This window comes from Nipponia nippon, unplaced genomic scaffold (genome assembly GCF_047370975.1).
Source record: "Nipponia nippon isolate SJK-2023a ecotype South Korea unplaced genomic scaffold, ASM4737097v1 scaffold_3, whole genome shotgun sequence".
Lineage (NCBI taxonomy): Eukaryota > Metazoa > Chordata > Aves > Pelecaniformes > Threskiornithidae > Nipponia > Nipponia nippon.
Window position 1 is genome coordinate 82,383,944 of NW_028262347.1, and position 16,822 is coordinate 82,400,765.

The window sequence follows — 16,822 nt, forward strand, 5'->3', positions numbered from 1 at the left end:
ACACCAATAAGTTTCACTGTCTGGCTTTAAACAGTCAGGTAGAATGGCTCAGCGGAAGAAAGTGCACGGGAAGGACTGCTGCACCTCTGAAACGTGTCTTTTTTGGAGCAGACATGGAGAGAGCTGAAGGCTGCTTTGCTCTTGTACCCCTCCCCATCTTTCCAGTCTTCCATTTGTTGATTGCTTACCCAGAACTCTTCTCTGCACGTCATCCATATATTATTGGCAAAAGTTTGCCTTTGTAGATTATGCTGTGCAATTGGGTGTCGATTTTTATAGCATATTCAAATGTTAGAATACAAACTTAATTAACATTTTACAGCTGGTAATAAATGTTCTGGAGTCAGGGCAAGAATCTAGCATAGCCACATCCCCTTTTAATTCTTTCCCTGCTTCTCAAACATTTCACTACCAACTTAAAAATATTACTAAAATTTACACCACTTCACTCTCCTCTGCTGTTAGTGTGATCATTCACAGTTTGTGTAAGCTAAATTTGAAATTGCAAACAAAGGAAACCGATAATGTGTTGCATGCCTTTTTCTCCCACTTTGTGTGGGGATGTGACTTCACATGGTGTAAGACAATGGAGAATCTGATTTTAAGCATGCAATGCCAAAGCCTTGGGGTGAGATTCTGCTTCACTGAAGTCACTGGGACTTTTGTGATTGATTTCACAGGGGCAAGAATTTCAGCCTGGATTCTTCAAGCTAGGACACTGACCCAGATTTGGGCCAGACAAGCTTCAAGGAAACATAGAAAGGACATATTTCCTCAAAGTCTAGCACTAAATGCATCTCATCCAGAAGTGAAATCATATGCTCAGTTAAATTTTTTAATTGTGTTCCCTTCACATTAAAGGAACTAATGCATGTAGTTTAGAGAAGTAACAAGACTGTTAAATGTTGCTAAGAGACTCCCACATAAAGAATTGTAATTCGAGTTTTGAAAATTGCAAAATTGCCAACTGGCTTAGTTCCATTGGGACCCAAGTTGCTTATATTAAAGTATATAACGGTGACTAAATGAGTGATTTTACAGATAAATTTCAGATAAACTGTTATCTGTCTGAGGCAAATATACTTGAAGTTACAAAAGATAACATAATTTTGGGCCTTTTTATATTCTGGGGAGAGATACTGCAAGTAGTTGGGTATTTGATTGTGTAACTGACACACTTTAAAAGGACTTACACAGGAAAGATAGTCTTGTACTTAAAATAATTTACAGAGAAAAACTTTTAAAATCACTGCCAGTATTAAAATGGTACTGAATTACGGGAACTAGTAAAAAGTCATTTATTTGCTGAAAAATTACACTGGATACATTGTTTTAAAATGTGCTGCATTTATTATTCCATTAACTTCGCCATCAAATGTTCACAGTTTACACGAGAAAGTGTGAAATCAGATTGATTATTAGAGTAATGGTGCTCTGGATTTCAGGGTAGAAAGTGATTGCAAATCCAGGTAACTGCAGGACTATGTAAGGTAGTGAGTATTGCTGATAACTGATTTTTTTCTAAAGCCAGTCTTTGAAACTCACCTTGTTCTCCCTTTGTTAAATGTGCCCGATAGGTCCATGTCTAGTCAATATCAAAGCATATTGAATTGATCTAATCACACAAATTAAAGTAGGCACATGTCTGGCTCAGAATCTGTCTTCCTTATGCATGACTATATTTATATAAGCATATTTTAAAGCTATGTGTGGCATTTCATTACCTTCTTTGAGAAAGTTCAGCAGTTTCACTAAAAAAAAAAATCGAGCAGGGGCCAGGATATCCCTTCATGCCATGAACTTAATTTGTGGCATTCCACTACCATCTTCCCTACTATGACCGACCTGTGTGCCACTGTCAGTCAGTTGCTTTGGAAATCCCACCCGATGTCTAAGTGTATTTGTACATCTGGCCCTTTGCCTTCTCAGGATCAGACTTACTATGATTTATTAATCACCTACAAAAAGCATTGATAAACAATGAATATTTATGACTACAGATGTAACTATTGTTTGTGTAAATTATAGTGTTTTTCTGGTAATGTTCTGAATGGCTTCAAGTTTACATAAATAATTCATACTTGTAAAGCCATATGTTAAACTGTCATTGTAAAAAAAGAAGTGCTGCCAGTTTTCACTTGAACCATATGTAAATATCAAGAAGTTGATTTTAAACAGTGATATAAAGACTAAGCACCTTAATGCCATTTACACAATAAAGATTGCAATATGCTACAATGAACTAGATGCATTAAGATGAGTATCAAAGGCAAAATAAGTTTTAAATACAGCGGAGAAAGGAATAATTTTTATTTCTGAATAAACTATAGTGTATTAAATTAACTAAGTCCAGCTTTACAAATTTAAATTACAGTGATAGCAGACCTCCAGCCTTTAGTCATTACCTCTAAGTGAATGAAGCAGTGTGAAATATTTCCCTGAGACTACTGCAAGAAGCATTAATTTTTTATCTTTGACATGAAGGTAGAATTTTCAGTAACATTGTCATATGTGTATGTGATTTTGAGACCTTCTGACTCTACATGTCTACGTACCCTACAGCTAATAGTTATCTCCTGATATAGTCTAGGTACGTGCTGTTGCTGCAGAGGGAAAATCAGTAAGAAATCTAGTTGGCATGTTGCTGCTTACCCTTATTCCAGCAGTACTGGCATGGTTGGGCAAATGGCTACATCCACCCTGCCTTGGAGAACTGTGATAATAGATTTCATCTATGAACTGTAGCTCACATCTCAGTTCTAATTTAATAACGAGAGCTACATTTAAGAGTGTGTGTGTGTATATATATATGTCAAGTGGTATATATACACATATATATGTACACTTTGAGAAAGTTCAGAATATAGTGTTAACACTGACAAAGACTAGAAAGTACTTGGATTAGCAGATCCTTTCCTCCCTTCTGCCAGCACCTCTGTTGACAGAAAAAAGGCTGGTGTCTTCTTTTCCACCAGGCTTCCTTGTGCTCCATGACTGGAAGTAGGACCCTCACCTAACACAGCAATTATAACATCATATGTCTGTTCCTGTGGAAGGGATGTGCACGTGTGTTTCTTGAGGCACAGGGACTTGGCTACTCACATATGCTTTCATAAGCCTTGTTATGTGAAAGGCCAAGTGGCTTATGTCAGGGCTGTAGCCCGTGGGAGATTTGTTTCAAATCACATTGCAGGGGAAGAAACACAGCTGTGGGCTTGACTGTTCCCATTTTGACTGAGTGGTCTAAGCCAGCGGAAAAGCCAAGAGGTGGCCTGATCACAGTCTGTAAGAACCTACAATCAAAACCAAAAATCTGCCAGTAGATGCTCTTAACTGATGAAGTTGCAGGTAAATGCCAAGACTGGAAGATGCATATAGGCAAATTCATCCTGGAAATAAGCCATGCATTTTCAATAGCTAGGATAATTATCAAGCTTGTGACTGTTCTTCACAGAAATGCTCAAGCTGTGATTAGAGATTTCTCTAAAAAGAATGTTAGTTAAAACACATTTATTAGCTTTATAGCAAAAATCACCTCAAGGAAGTTCTGTGGTCACAAAGGAGATGAAGAGTGGATGGTTAACAATAACTTGCTTAGCCTTAAATTCCATTAATTTCCATGATCCTAGTAATGAGCCTTGCACACGCTTCTCATAGCTCTCTATTCTGCATTGCTTCTGCAAATGATTTAGAGTGTGTCCATTAAGCTCCCCTGAAAGCTATCGGAGTGTCTGTGCTATTCTGCATGTTTCAAAGACAGTAAAAAGTTTTTAATTAAAGGTTTTGCTGTCCTTCAGCTGGCTCCAAATGAGTCTTGGCAGTTAGTTTTCCATGTGCAAGCCTGAAACAGAACATTGCTCATAGAACAGAGCCATCTTTACTGTTAAAATGTCTTTACTGCTTTCTAAGTGACAAGAATAGAAAATGTTGTTCTGTCTTTTAATGGGTCTTAAACCAAAAGCTTTTTCAGCTTCTGTGGGAGTGTGAAGGTAGAACTCCTAGGGACAGATTCAGACTGCAATAGACACAGGCATTGGCAGATGTCCAGGGTGGCAGTGGTTTTGTCTTTGGTCTTAGAAGTTTGAGCGCCAGTGGTCCCTAATACAGGCTGGAACAGTCCCATGAACTTGTCCAAAGAGTTTCTTAGCTGTAATTACCACTGCGGGCCACTGCAAGATCCCAGAAATGCTGATGTGCCTTGATTGTGCCTCCTTTTGTGTCGCCACCCTGGAATCAACTGTCTTCCAAAACTGCCTGTGCTGCAGGCTTTTTCTAGCTCTTATCTTCTTTTAACCTCCAAATAGCTCTGAAGTGTCCTTTTCTCCTTGCCTTTATCTTATTTCATGCCCAAAATAAAATTATAGGGACTCTCTATTTCAGAAGAAGCTCAATTCAGTCTTGAGCCTGCAATACACATGCAATATTTTGGGTGTTACTCAAATACAGAAGAGCTGTATTCTATACCACACTTATTTCTAGATGCTCATTTGGAAAGCACAGTTTTTACACAAATCAAAGCTTTTGTTTCTACTTAGAAAGGTGCAATTATAAAAATGACATTTACTTGTTTGATACTTCCTGGGAATACTTAGAGATAAGCTTCTGGATTTTGTCATCGGAAATATAATTTTGCAGCTTTTTGCTGTTACTAGCTGTGCAAGACCTTAGGAAGCCAAGAGAGAGGGGTCCTGGATTCTGTTCTTCCCTGAGCATCTTTTACAAAGTTCCAGTCAATTATTGCAGCTCTGTGCAAGTCCAGTGAAGTCATTGGGGTTGCCCAGGTGCAACCGCACTGAAGAGCCTGAATTTCAGAACTGGAGTTACAAAGCAGGATGCAGAAGAGAGGAAGTATGTTGCTTTACTCCCCAAGTGCAGGTTGAGCTGGCATGACTGATGGTTAGAAACACCTGCTTTGAGGAGGTGTTCTCTTGTGGGAAAATATAAATAAATAATTGAAATACTTGTGATCTGAGCAAACTGACTGTGGTTTAATTCACAGAGAAACATAGAACTGTTTTCACAAAGCTGCTTGGTGCTGTCCAAGTGCAGTATATTTCCAGGTTTCCACAGCTCAGAGGCCCACCTGAGGATGCAGAGCTGCACATGTTCGATCTTTGCCACGTTAGGTAGTAAGGAAATAAACCATCCAGCAAAACCTAGGTGGTGCCTAATTTTATTTTTTTTTTCTTTTCAGATTATTTTAAATTTTATTTTTTATTTCCTAGTAGGAAAAAATTTTATTCCTGCATGGAACACATTCAACACCACATTAAACATTAAAACAGGAATGCATCACTACACTCAGAACAACTATTTTTTTCCTCCAATACAATTGAAAATACATCACTATATTTAAAGAAACTGAATGAAAGGTGTAAAAATATATCTTTTCGTTTGTCTTGTTCATGACAAAAATATAATCAATCTCTATTGTGAGGTTTTCTGTCTGCATATAAATATTTCCCTGCAATAGTTTCTCTTGGGGAATATTCCACAGTGTACCATATCTGTCATTGGGATTGTTCTTCAGATGATCAGTTTCATATTGTTATGTCAATAAATGCATACACCTTTTGGACTGCTCCAGATAGATTCCCTGCCTGCTTGGCTGAGTTTTCATCAACCTTCAGGAAAGCTTTCCTACCCGTGTCTAAAATCTAGGTAATGTTCTGTAACGCACATTATTGATTAGAACGGGGCATGTGCCGTATCCTGTGAGAAATCTATAAATGAATTCCACTAACAGAATAAACCACACTTGCTGCAGTGTGCAAGTGTAACATTTTGGTCGCAGACAAGGTGTTCTTGATACCTCACAGTACAGTCTTTTAGCGGCTAGATGGCACTATTGCCAGAAAGTAGAATCAGGTGTGATAGAAAATACCAAGCGAATTTACAGATTTGGTTTTCTTAGCAAGAGCCATAACAGAAAATAGATTTCGGCTGTCTACTATATTGATTTAAGTTTCAGAATTTGGTTTGTGCCATGCATGATGTCTAAGTAACTCAGTAACATTTTCATCCATCTTTTTCTTCCTTCTCATAATGGCATAGCAACTCAGGCACGTTGTTCGTATCTCCCTTTGGCTACAGAGAACGGCAAATTCATGGCAAAATCTCCTAAGGTTAAAGGAAGCACATGCATGAAAGAGAAAGCTGACTAGATGGCATGCTGATCTTCTCTTCCTTCTTTTATCCACTTATACTTTCCCATGCACACCATCTCTTCTCTCTTCTTCCTAATTTCCCCCTTTGTGTCATTCATTGCAAGAAGAGACTGGGAAAGCACTGCTGAAGTGTCTGTCACTCCTCTGAGCTCTGTTCAACCCGCATTGCCTTGTTCAGTGTTCAAAAGCAAATGTGGTTTTCTTTATGCTATTGCACCAGCACCATAGCTGTACCGGGTGCTGGTGCCCAGGCACTGGCAGTGGTGGCTGCAGGGGTGGCTTCTGTGAGGAGAGGCCAGGGCGACTCCAATGGACCCACTGCAGGGCACAGCTGAGCCCCTCAGCAAGATGGTGGCACCTCTGGGAAGTCATGTGTAAGAAAGGGTAAAATGCTGCCTGGCAGCGAGGAGAAAGGGGAACAAGTGTGAGAAACAGCCCTGCGAGCACCAAGGTGAGAGCAGGAGGGGAGGGGGTACTCAAGGTGCCTGAGCAGATTCCCCTGCAGCCCCTGGAGAGACCATGGTAGAACGTATATTTCCCTGCAGCCCATGGAGCAGATATCCACACTGCAGCCTGTGGAGGATCCCATGCCAGAGTGGGTGGGAATTTCCTGAAGGAACTGCAGCCCCTGGAGAGCCCACAGTGGAGCAGGTTTATCCTGAAGGACTGCAGCCCATGGAAGGACCCATGGTGGAGCAGGGGAACAGTGTAAGGAGGAAGGAGTGGCAGAGAGGAGATATTATGGACTGACCCCATAGCCCACCATTCCCCATCCTCCTGCACCACTTGGGGAGGGAAGGAGTCAGGAATGAAGGACTGAATTTAGCCCTGGAAAGAAGTTGGGAGAGACGTGAAGTGGAAGGATTTTTTAGTTTGTTTGGTGTTTGTTTTTTTTTTTTTATTTCTCACCATCCAAATCTATTTTAAATAGTGATAAATTAAATTAATTTTACCGAAGTCAAGTCTGGTTTGCCCATGATAGCAATTGGTAAGTTATCTTCCTGTCTTTACCTCAACTCACAAGCTTTTTCATCTTAATTTCTCACCCCAACCTGTTGAGGAGGGAGAGTGAGAGAGCAGCTGGGTGGGCATCTGGCAGCCAACCAAGGTCAACCCACCACAAGAGAAAAGACTATTTTTGTCCTTTTCACCAAGGTAATTTTTTTTGGAGGCAGTCCATATTTCATTGAGGTATTCCGAGTAATAAATTGAAATTTTAAGAGTAAGTTATGCTTCTAAATCTTTATTCCAGGAACTTATTTTATTGAACTCATCAGGCACAAAGTGCTTTTGAAAAGCAATAATTTATGTAAAACAAGTATTCAGGTGCTAAACCTAGGGCTTCCAAAATGACTGATGATGCTAGATGCCTCTGTGTGCTTAACGCACATGCTGAGATTAAAGAGGGCAAACGCTCTACTAACTGCAGTCCTTAAACTCTCCTGAAGTTGGGACCCTGTTTCTTAAGGTATTCCCTGATTTCTCAGTTTTGTAAGTTGCTGAGGTGTTATCAGGAGTCTTCCAGCATGTGATTTTTTTTTCTTGAACTGGAAAAGCCAGTAGATCATGTCAGAATCCTGACTGATGTTTCAAAATACATTAAATGTCTTACATCACCAGAAATATCGAACACAAAAAAACCCAAAACATGAAAAAACTTAGTCACTTTGCCACTCAGGATTTGGTGAGCATGATTCATGATATGTGACAGTTTGATCTTGATATTATTTTTTCTTATATTCCTAAATTCTCACTGCTAGAGAGATTTTTGAAGTCATTTGTTTGGTCATATTTGCCTCTTCCTGGCCCTTTTGTATAAATCACAATTTTTACTTTCTACCTCAGTATGGTTATAAAAGTTTTTCTTCTTTCCTTTAACTGCTTTGGCTAGCATTAACTCATTCTGCTGTTTTGCTTCTTTAGTGTTTTTCCCCTAGTGAAATTGTTAGACATGGTGTCCTTCTGGCCTTCTTGGAGTATAATCACTTAGACCTTCTTTATGTCCTGTATAATTGCTGAGTGGTAAAAGCCAAAATGAAATGGAATGCATCTGTGCTTTCACATAGATGCTTTTTAAAGTAGCCTTCCAGCTAAATGATGGACTCCATTTATGTACCGTATAGGGTATTTATGTACTGCATACACTGGGCCAAATTATTTGTGCTTCTGCTTGAGTTTGCTATGGCCCAGTCCTGCCAGTATTCTCCCAAAGGAGACAGGCTTAACTTGTCTGTTTGAACAGCTGAGCTGAGAAGAGGGGATGCTGAGTAATACTACTTCCCACAGTGTTTGAAGCACCACCACAATGGCAATGGATGTGTAGACAGGATCGTGTCTTCGGTCTAATTCTGCATCCCAGTAAAATCCATGAGAAAGTTCAAGGCTGCATTTCTGTATTCCTAGTGCTACTTTGGGAAAGCCTTTTACAAAGGCATAATACTCTCAGGTTTTTATTTTTATCCGAGGACAATTGTGCCTTAGAAAAGGTTTATTTGAAACGTTTGACCTGAATTCTAATCTGATTTAAATTCATTTAAATTCAGAATAACTCTGGGTTAACTCTAACATAAGTGAAGTACTAGTCCATGGAATAGCAACGGTGGTTCACAGAAATGCAAACAGCAGCTGGCTCTGTGTCCTTAGTTAATTTGATTATATAATTTCAGTTTAACTTAAACAAGGTACTGACCTTATTATTATTTTAAGAAACCTATTTTGAGAGGAGGGAATCATATTTCTTATATATATCCACTTTCAAATACCTTCTTTAGATGTACACGTTGCTAGAGATGGAGTTAGGTTTGTGTGGGGAGAGTAAAAGCATACTAGATTTCACTGATCACAGTTGCTTTAAATTATGCAATGAAGAGAGAGATGTTGTTTGCACATGAAGAAAACAAGGTTGGCAGCAGAGATCACAGAGGGGGCTTGCTTTTGTAGTTTCTCTCTTCTATAGACCAAGTACCAGGAGAAGGATTGGGGTGTCTTTGCAAGAACTATCTTAGGGGCCACATTTGTCTAAGGTAACCATTAGACAAAAAATCCGGTTTCAATGGTAGTAAGCATTCTTTTCATGATTTCTGTCTCAAGCACTATTCTTCTGAAGTTTTACAGGAAGCAATTAAAAAATAAATGGTTGAATCTTGCTTTGCCTAAATGTAAATTAAGGTGAATCTCAGGGCTTTCTCCTGATATTATGATATTTAGTAAGAGCTGAAAACATTTTTTCAAATATTAAAATCATAGTTAATAATATATGATATTTTCTGATTTTTGCAAACATTTTTCTATATGTCTTATTTACCCTCTTACCCCCTTTTCTCTCAAAGTAAGCTTTAAAATATCAGTGTTCTAAATCTTATAATAATCTTCAAAATTGCAATAGGAGTAGGGGAATTGAGAATGTTTTTCAAGATCTTAATAACTCTAATATTTCCTATCGTAGAATTCTGTAATGTCTGTTATTTTATCTTTGTATTTTGTCACAGGATGAAAAGGAGAAGCTGACATGGGGTGACCGTATGCCTGGATATGCAGCAAACTTTGGATTGATTTTATTTATGGTAATATGATGTGCATTCCTGCACATTTATTAGGTGTGAGAAGCTTTGCAATGAACATCTTGAGTGGAATCCTGAATTAGTGTTCTCAAAGATGCTAAAAACCTGAAGAAAGCTAGGGTTACATCCTACAGTTTGTGAGAAATATGTGTTCTACTAGGAAGACTCACAGAGCTCAATGCCTACTTCCAGCTGTATTGTCTTCTTCCTGCTTATGAGAGGGCTGTTGGCTGGATGACTTGCTGTAATGACAGCAGCTTGTTACTAGATGCTGTTTTTCCCACAGGGTTTCTGCTCCATCCTCCATGATCTGCTGAAAGGAAGCCCACTGTGTATTTGCTTGTGTACAGAGTATTGCATATGCTCTGTCAGAACGACATTCGGAAGTGTTGAGCCTATTGAATAGATGACAAACAGGTGAAATAAATCTGTTCCTGAGAAATATGTGTCCAACACACATTCAGGGATGGACTATACTGTAGTTGAGGAAGACCATGGTATACAGTCCTCACTTGCGAGCAAGAATAAGGTGTGCAAGTCAGTCAACTGTAAAGTGTGGACACCACTGTCCTAGCGAAATTTTCAACAGACCATAAACACATCATCACACTGCTAGACTTTGTAAACAGCAATAGGAAAGCCTGGCTAATAAACCTTAAATTACATTGTCAAGGATCCCATTATCCCTCTGGTTACAGAAATTACTGACTGAAAGCATGTATTCACATCTAGAGCCAGTATAAAATGGCAATGAAATATGCTGGTTTACACCACAAGAGCATCTGGCATGGGAAATTTACTTAGGGACTAAATTATTTTAAAATACCTAAGTGTATTTCTAATATACTGGAATTTGCATATACTGCAACAGATGTCCTGTGAAGATTTAATTTCTTTTTCTGACAAACAAAAACGTTTTATATTCACACTGAAGTCAAATTAATGTCTGCATTTTTATAAGTACATGTGTATATATTTATGAAGATATAGGTATTGTATATTAAGTATATTTTCTGTACATAGTAGGTGTGTCATTCATATATATATGTATGTGCTTAGAACATTTTGAGTGAGTTTGTCATCCTGAGGCCATACCAAGCATTTGCTTTTTAGACACAACCTCTAACTGGCATCAGTTCGGACTTTGCTTAAAGCAGAGTATGCTGAGTGTGAATAAGCATATAGCCATTCTTGTACAGACAAGGTGCTTACATGTGCTCTTGACTTTAACCACATGTTTATATCTTCCCTAAGCATGAGCTTAAAGTGCTTTCCTGAGTCATAGTCTATGTATTAGACTCCCTGCTTACTGTAACATCTCGGAGAGATTTATAAAAGTAAAACATAGATCTCCAGTTCTTCAGCTTCTGTTAGTGACTAGTGGAACTATGCTGGCTTTCACCATTTGGAGAAGTGGCCACAATGGTTTTTTTTTATAATATTTTGAGCATTAGTAAGATGTAAGCACCTACAGGATACAACTTACAAACCATGCCTGAAATTCAAGTCAGCTCTTGATGAGGGAGAGCCAGCTCTGCTTTCCCATGTGGAGATTACAATCTACTTTTTACTGTATTTAATGTTTCTCTTTTTTTTCCGCTAGATTAGTTAAACAGGAATTGGAAACACCAGACTAAAGTTTGCTGTCAGCCTGTGCAAAAGAATTGCACTGAGGAAACTAAACTGGTCTCATCTACCTCCATTATTATTATTCACACAGATTAATTTCTTTAGCTGCAAGCACTACTTACATAATAGGTGATGAAATCTTGAATTTACATGTGCACGTGCACTTATACAACACACAGGCATAGAAGACTCAGACACAGATACGCCCATACACATGCTACAATTTCTAGTGCTGCAGAAGTGATTGTTGAATTCTTAATACTACCTTTTCCAGGCCCAAAGGGTCTGGCGGCACAAACCCATCAGTATTTTCCATGAAGATGTCTGCATTGCTATATAATGATGCTGCTGTGTTCTGTCCCTCCTTCCCCCAGCTTTACATGCCATACTTTCTCTGATGATTCTTGAAGCTGCTAATGGTTTTCTTATTGTAAACTCTTCTCTCTTTATTTTTCATTTGCATAATTCTTTTGTGTACTTCACTTTTGTGAATCCTCTTTCAAGAACTGTGTTATATTTTTTTCTTTCTGTCTTTTCTTCTGTCTTTATTAAGCTATGTATGTTGTTTGTTTCTTTAAAAGTGCGGGTTGGAAAAAATGTTGGGTTTGGTTCTCTTGCCCGATTGGTCTTGATGTTTTACACCACCAAATAATTCCAAGGATTATTTTACATGTTTATGGGTGCTTTAAAATCTGGTTACAGCTCTTTTGTTGTACACAAAGCCTCACTTGACTGCAGAGGAGGCAGAAGACCCAACCTTGATTTACACAATGTCTTTTGCAGGGATTTTAGAACAGAAGTCCACAAGTCTTATTTTTGCCCAGTAAGACCAGTGGTAGCAGGAGGTCTAGGCTCAGCTGGGCATATACAAGTTTAGCTTGTGTGTGATTAGTAATAACATATGTCACAGTTTAGAAACTCCTCATTTAGAAGGAACATGTTGTGGCAAAGATTTCCAAGTATGTGGTGAAAACATTAGTAGCTGCTGGAAGAGAGCAGGATGGCATGAATCAATGCCATCACTGAAGACTTTTTTTGGGTTCATTGCATTTGGCTCAGTCAGAGGAAGGAAGAAAACCAATTAGTGTCATGGCACAAGAGTTCAGCCTGTTCCTTCTTTTGGACCCTATTGCCCTATTCTTACTCACGCGGCATAATACTTGACTCTAGAATAACCCCACTGGGGAACCAAAGAACTATTTGGACATTAAATTGTTATCCTACTTGGATGAAGGTATCAGTCTAGCCCACGGGGTTTTATAGCTTCCTTCTCAGATCTAGTATGCTTTCCTGTTTGTCTTCATTCATACCAGGCTCAGTAGGTGACCTTTTCTGCAGCCAATTTTCACATCTGTTTCTAAGCAATTCAGTCCTTGACAGACTAGTTTAGATATTCAGTGAAGAAACTGTCTGCCATAGTAGGGGATAGAACTGGCCAGATGAAAAGTTGACAATGGCAACAAAACCCGAAGTAAGCACCTTAATGAAAGGTGAACATCTGATCTGGAATTTGGGCAAAAGATGAATTGTAAGGAATGGGAGAAATGCTGTTAAGATACAGGAACTACTCCCTCTCAGTGACCGTCTGGGGAGTGGGAACTATGCTCTCAGTTACTGCGCAGTCCTACAAGCCCTCCTCAATTTTCTTTTGTTGCTGGATGCACAGATAATGAAGACTCCTAAAAGAGTGTTTTTCCATCTGTGTCTAAGCAGATGTTTAAAAACAGCTGGGCAACTAAGGAGTTTCTGAAGCCCTGGTGCTTTTGCAAAACCAATATCTTTGTTCTTTGAACAAATAAAACTTATTTTTCAGGTAACTTTGTATATCTTGCTATGGCACTGCATGAATAGAAAAGGCCTCAATAGTGCAAGCCTCTGATAGTACCTCACCCTCCAATAATCTTCTCATTGCTATGAATCCCTTAAATCCTTTCGTCAGGTTTAAGAGTTTGCTATTCAACTTCTATGACTTGAAATTTCCTTTTTCTCTGTTTAGTGATGACTGTCCTTGATGACTCTTCTTCCTGTGCTGTTAAGATATAATTTCTAAGCGGAAGCTTGTGGTGGAGATTGGTGACTGCGGAGGCCCAGAGAGCTCATAATTTCCAGAATGACACATACAAGTTTACTTTGCTGATTTTCTTTGTCCACCATCATAGTAAAAATTTTAAAGAAATCCACAGGGGAAAGAAACAAAGTATTTGGAAGGTGATTAAGAGGAAGGAATATGTGACCCAAACTAAGAAAAAGAAAAGAGCTTAAGGTGACTGTAGATGTGGAAGGTGAACTAGATTACTGCCAGGTGGTGCTTTTTTGTTCTCTCTGTTTATTGGGGATATTACTCTCTATTGTAGTGATCGCTTCTGCAATGGGCAAATTAGGTAAAAGTTCTAATCTTTGTGTGCCTGCACCACTTCTGTCACAACAAGAGCTGAGCAGATAGTTCAACATGAATAGCTTTTTGTCTGCATGTTTGGTAGGTAAGTCAAAAGAAAAAGATAAAAATAGGCAGAAAAATTAGAACTGTTTTCTCAACACAATGAAAACTACAAAAGGAAAGGAAATAATATTTCATGCTATTTGAAACGTTTTCATTCAAAGTGTTTTATGTTTAGACTGTTTTCGTTAGACCAGTATTTGAATTAAAAATATTACCATGAAGCAAAACCTCATCATTCACCTACATTTCATTTGACATTAATGAAACATTTCTTTAAAAAGTCAAAATTAGATGTTTTACTAGATCTAACACTTTATTACTATTTTCTCACAAACATATTTGTGAATTTCATCTGATATCTCCAGGAGTGTCTCCAAATTGTTATTTTTTAGTACATTTACTAGTTCTCCATTAAAACTAAATGTGCCCAGTTTTCATCTTCAAACTTTAATATAGTTCTTATTCTTATTCTTGTTCTTTTGCAATAGTACTTTTTCATAAGATAACCTTCCTCTGTATACAGGAATTCAATAAACTATTGCTGGCTCATTAAAATGAACTGTTAAATTTCCTTAAACCTGTGTTGTCAATCTGGGCCCCTAGGCCCATTGAAATAATTGCAATAGTCTAATCTTTCACATTTAGGTAGTCTCTTTCATCTGAGGATCTCAAAATGTTTAACCTAAAATAATGAATGTACATTGGAATTCTTGCCAAAGGCAAAAATGAAAGAGAAAAATGTCCCCTCTCCCCCTTTCCTGCCATGGCCATGGAAATTTGCTGGTTTTTTATTGTTATTTTATTGATTTTTTTCATTGTGGGGTGGGTGTTTTTGAAACCAGAATACCACAGCCCTGCGAAATTCAAATTCTTCTTGTGGGAACTTGACCTTAAGCAGCAGGGCTGACTTTCCTCATCTCATATGTCAAAGCCAGCCCATGAAGGATGCAAGGATACCCACTGATTTCTGGGACAGAAATGTAAAGTGAAGCCCTAGTAACCCTGTTTAGGTCAGTCTTAAAAGAATAATAACAAGGGAAATATTCTTTTTTTTTTTTTTTTTTTAAATTTGTGGCGAGAGTTGAGGAAACACAACTGGAGAGTAAGGTGCCACTTCTGCTCTTCAGAGGTGAGGCTGTTTCAGACAGTAAAGCCTATTTACTTGACTGCACATACATGTAGGCCCTTCAGTCCAAGCCATCTGAACCTATTGCCAGATAAAAGACCTTGCTTAATACCTGCATTTGAATCCAAACTACCTGAGTTTCACCAGTACTGCATGAATAATGTGTGCAGCTTTAATCAGAGAGAACATGCACATCTTCAGGAATTGGGCCAGTTTCAGAGTTCTGCATCCATTTTCTTCATTATGTCCCTGTAGAGAGTTTCGAATTCTCACATTTTAATTTGATTATCCCCGTATTGCCGTTGCTCTAAGAAATAACCACACAACGCCAATTCATGGAACAAACCCAACATATCATTCAAAGCTTCTGTTTAAGTGCTAGTATCAAACTTGAACTAATCTATCTGTACATTTCTTTGCAGATTATGCTGACGTTTTCAGCAGTGTTTGGTGTGATTGTATACCGGATCACAACAGCAGCAGCTTTGTCATTCAGCACAAACGAGACAACCAGGTCAAATGTTCGAGTGACTGTGACCGCAACTGCTGTCATCATTAACCTCGTGGTGATACTTATACTTGATGAAATTTATGGAGCTGTTGCCAAATGGCTGACAGAAATTGGTAAAACTATCTCACCACATTCCTCATTAGTACATTACATGTATTGACACGAGAGTATACAAGGAGGTTCTAATAGGAATATTTCCCACTGAAGAGTGCCAGTGAAAATATTCAGGCCTATGGGGTAAGATGCTCAGGCATGCCTCTGTGAACTAGGGGTCTAAGTCGCAACATGCACTGTGCCACTAATAGGACTAATTAGCCTGGCTGTAATGCCATGTTAACGCAGCTGTGCTATTTACAGGATCTCAGCTGGTATTTCTTCATTGCACTGGCTCTGTGCCAAGATCCACTTATCTAGAGCTGGCTGAGAATTTTTGACGTGGTATGTATTTTAATATATATCTTTACCTCTAGGAGCTTGGTTTACTGAAAGTCATCGGGTTGTTTCACAGATGTTGCTGGCTGTGGCAAAGCTATGCTGGCAAATGGTTACCATGTTATTTTGCTGATGTGATTTTTACCAGGTCCTTACCACTCAAAGGATTTTTTTTGCCATTATAGGGGCATGTCTGGGCTGGACTTTTTTATAATAATATCTATTTCAGTTAGGGGTTGGAATTTTTTTTTAATGTAGTTGTATTGTTACAAGCCTGGCAATGTATTTAAGTCTTTTAAAGGTGAGTCATTCCTTTGACTACTATAGGGGTTTAGGCTAGAGTTTGGTTTTGTTATATACGTTAGGCCAAAGATGTTTACTAATAGGGGTTTAGGCTGGGGTTTTATTTTGTTATATAAATTAGACCAAAGATGTTTACTGATAGGGTCCTAACATGAGATTCTTATAGCTGTCGTTAAGCATTGTTTACCACATTTTTATACATCACTTGTAATTCTAGATGCTTCGAAGTTTAGGAACATAGTGTCAATTATTCAAAACACTGAAAATCAATCAGCAACCACAGATGTCTTTAACTGTAGCAAGTTCTCTACCTGTCAATTTGGGGCATCTAAACATAGGCATCCAAATTAGAAACTTCTTGACAATCGGAGCCTGACTCAGTCATTTGAAATTGCAGATCCCTCCCTGTAAAACGTACAGTGACATGAAGCTGGCTGGGACTAACAGACTTCAAATTAAAACCTTAGGAACTCTAAAGACTTGTGTTTCTTATTCTCACTTTCTGAAGACACTTTCAAAGTCACAAGTGAAAACATCTCCTTTCGTCCTTTTTTTTTGAAGAACATCATAAACTAAAGTTTTGTAGCTTTCATAATAGAGGTCCAATCCTGAATTTTTGAAATATGGTCCTGTGGTTTTACCAGTAACGATAGC

The 16,822-nt window shown here is 38.4% G+C and overlaps 1 protein-coding gene across 1 annotated transcript in view; it reads left to right on the top strand.

Annotated features, from left to right (window-relative positions):
* The window catches only part of ANO2 (anoctamin 2), a 199,839-nt gene that overhangs the window by 144,698 nt on the left and 38,319 nt on the right, over positions 1 to 16,822 (top strand). The window contains exons 15-16 of the mRNA XM_087765406.1: positions 9,656 to 9,730; positions 15,345 to 15,546. Of these exons, the coding sequence (XP_087621532.1) occupies positions 9,656 to 9,730; positions 15,345 to 15,546 (277 nt within the window). The remainder of the gene's footprint in view (positions 1 to 9,655; positions 9,731 to 15,344; positions 15,547 to 16,822) is intronic.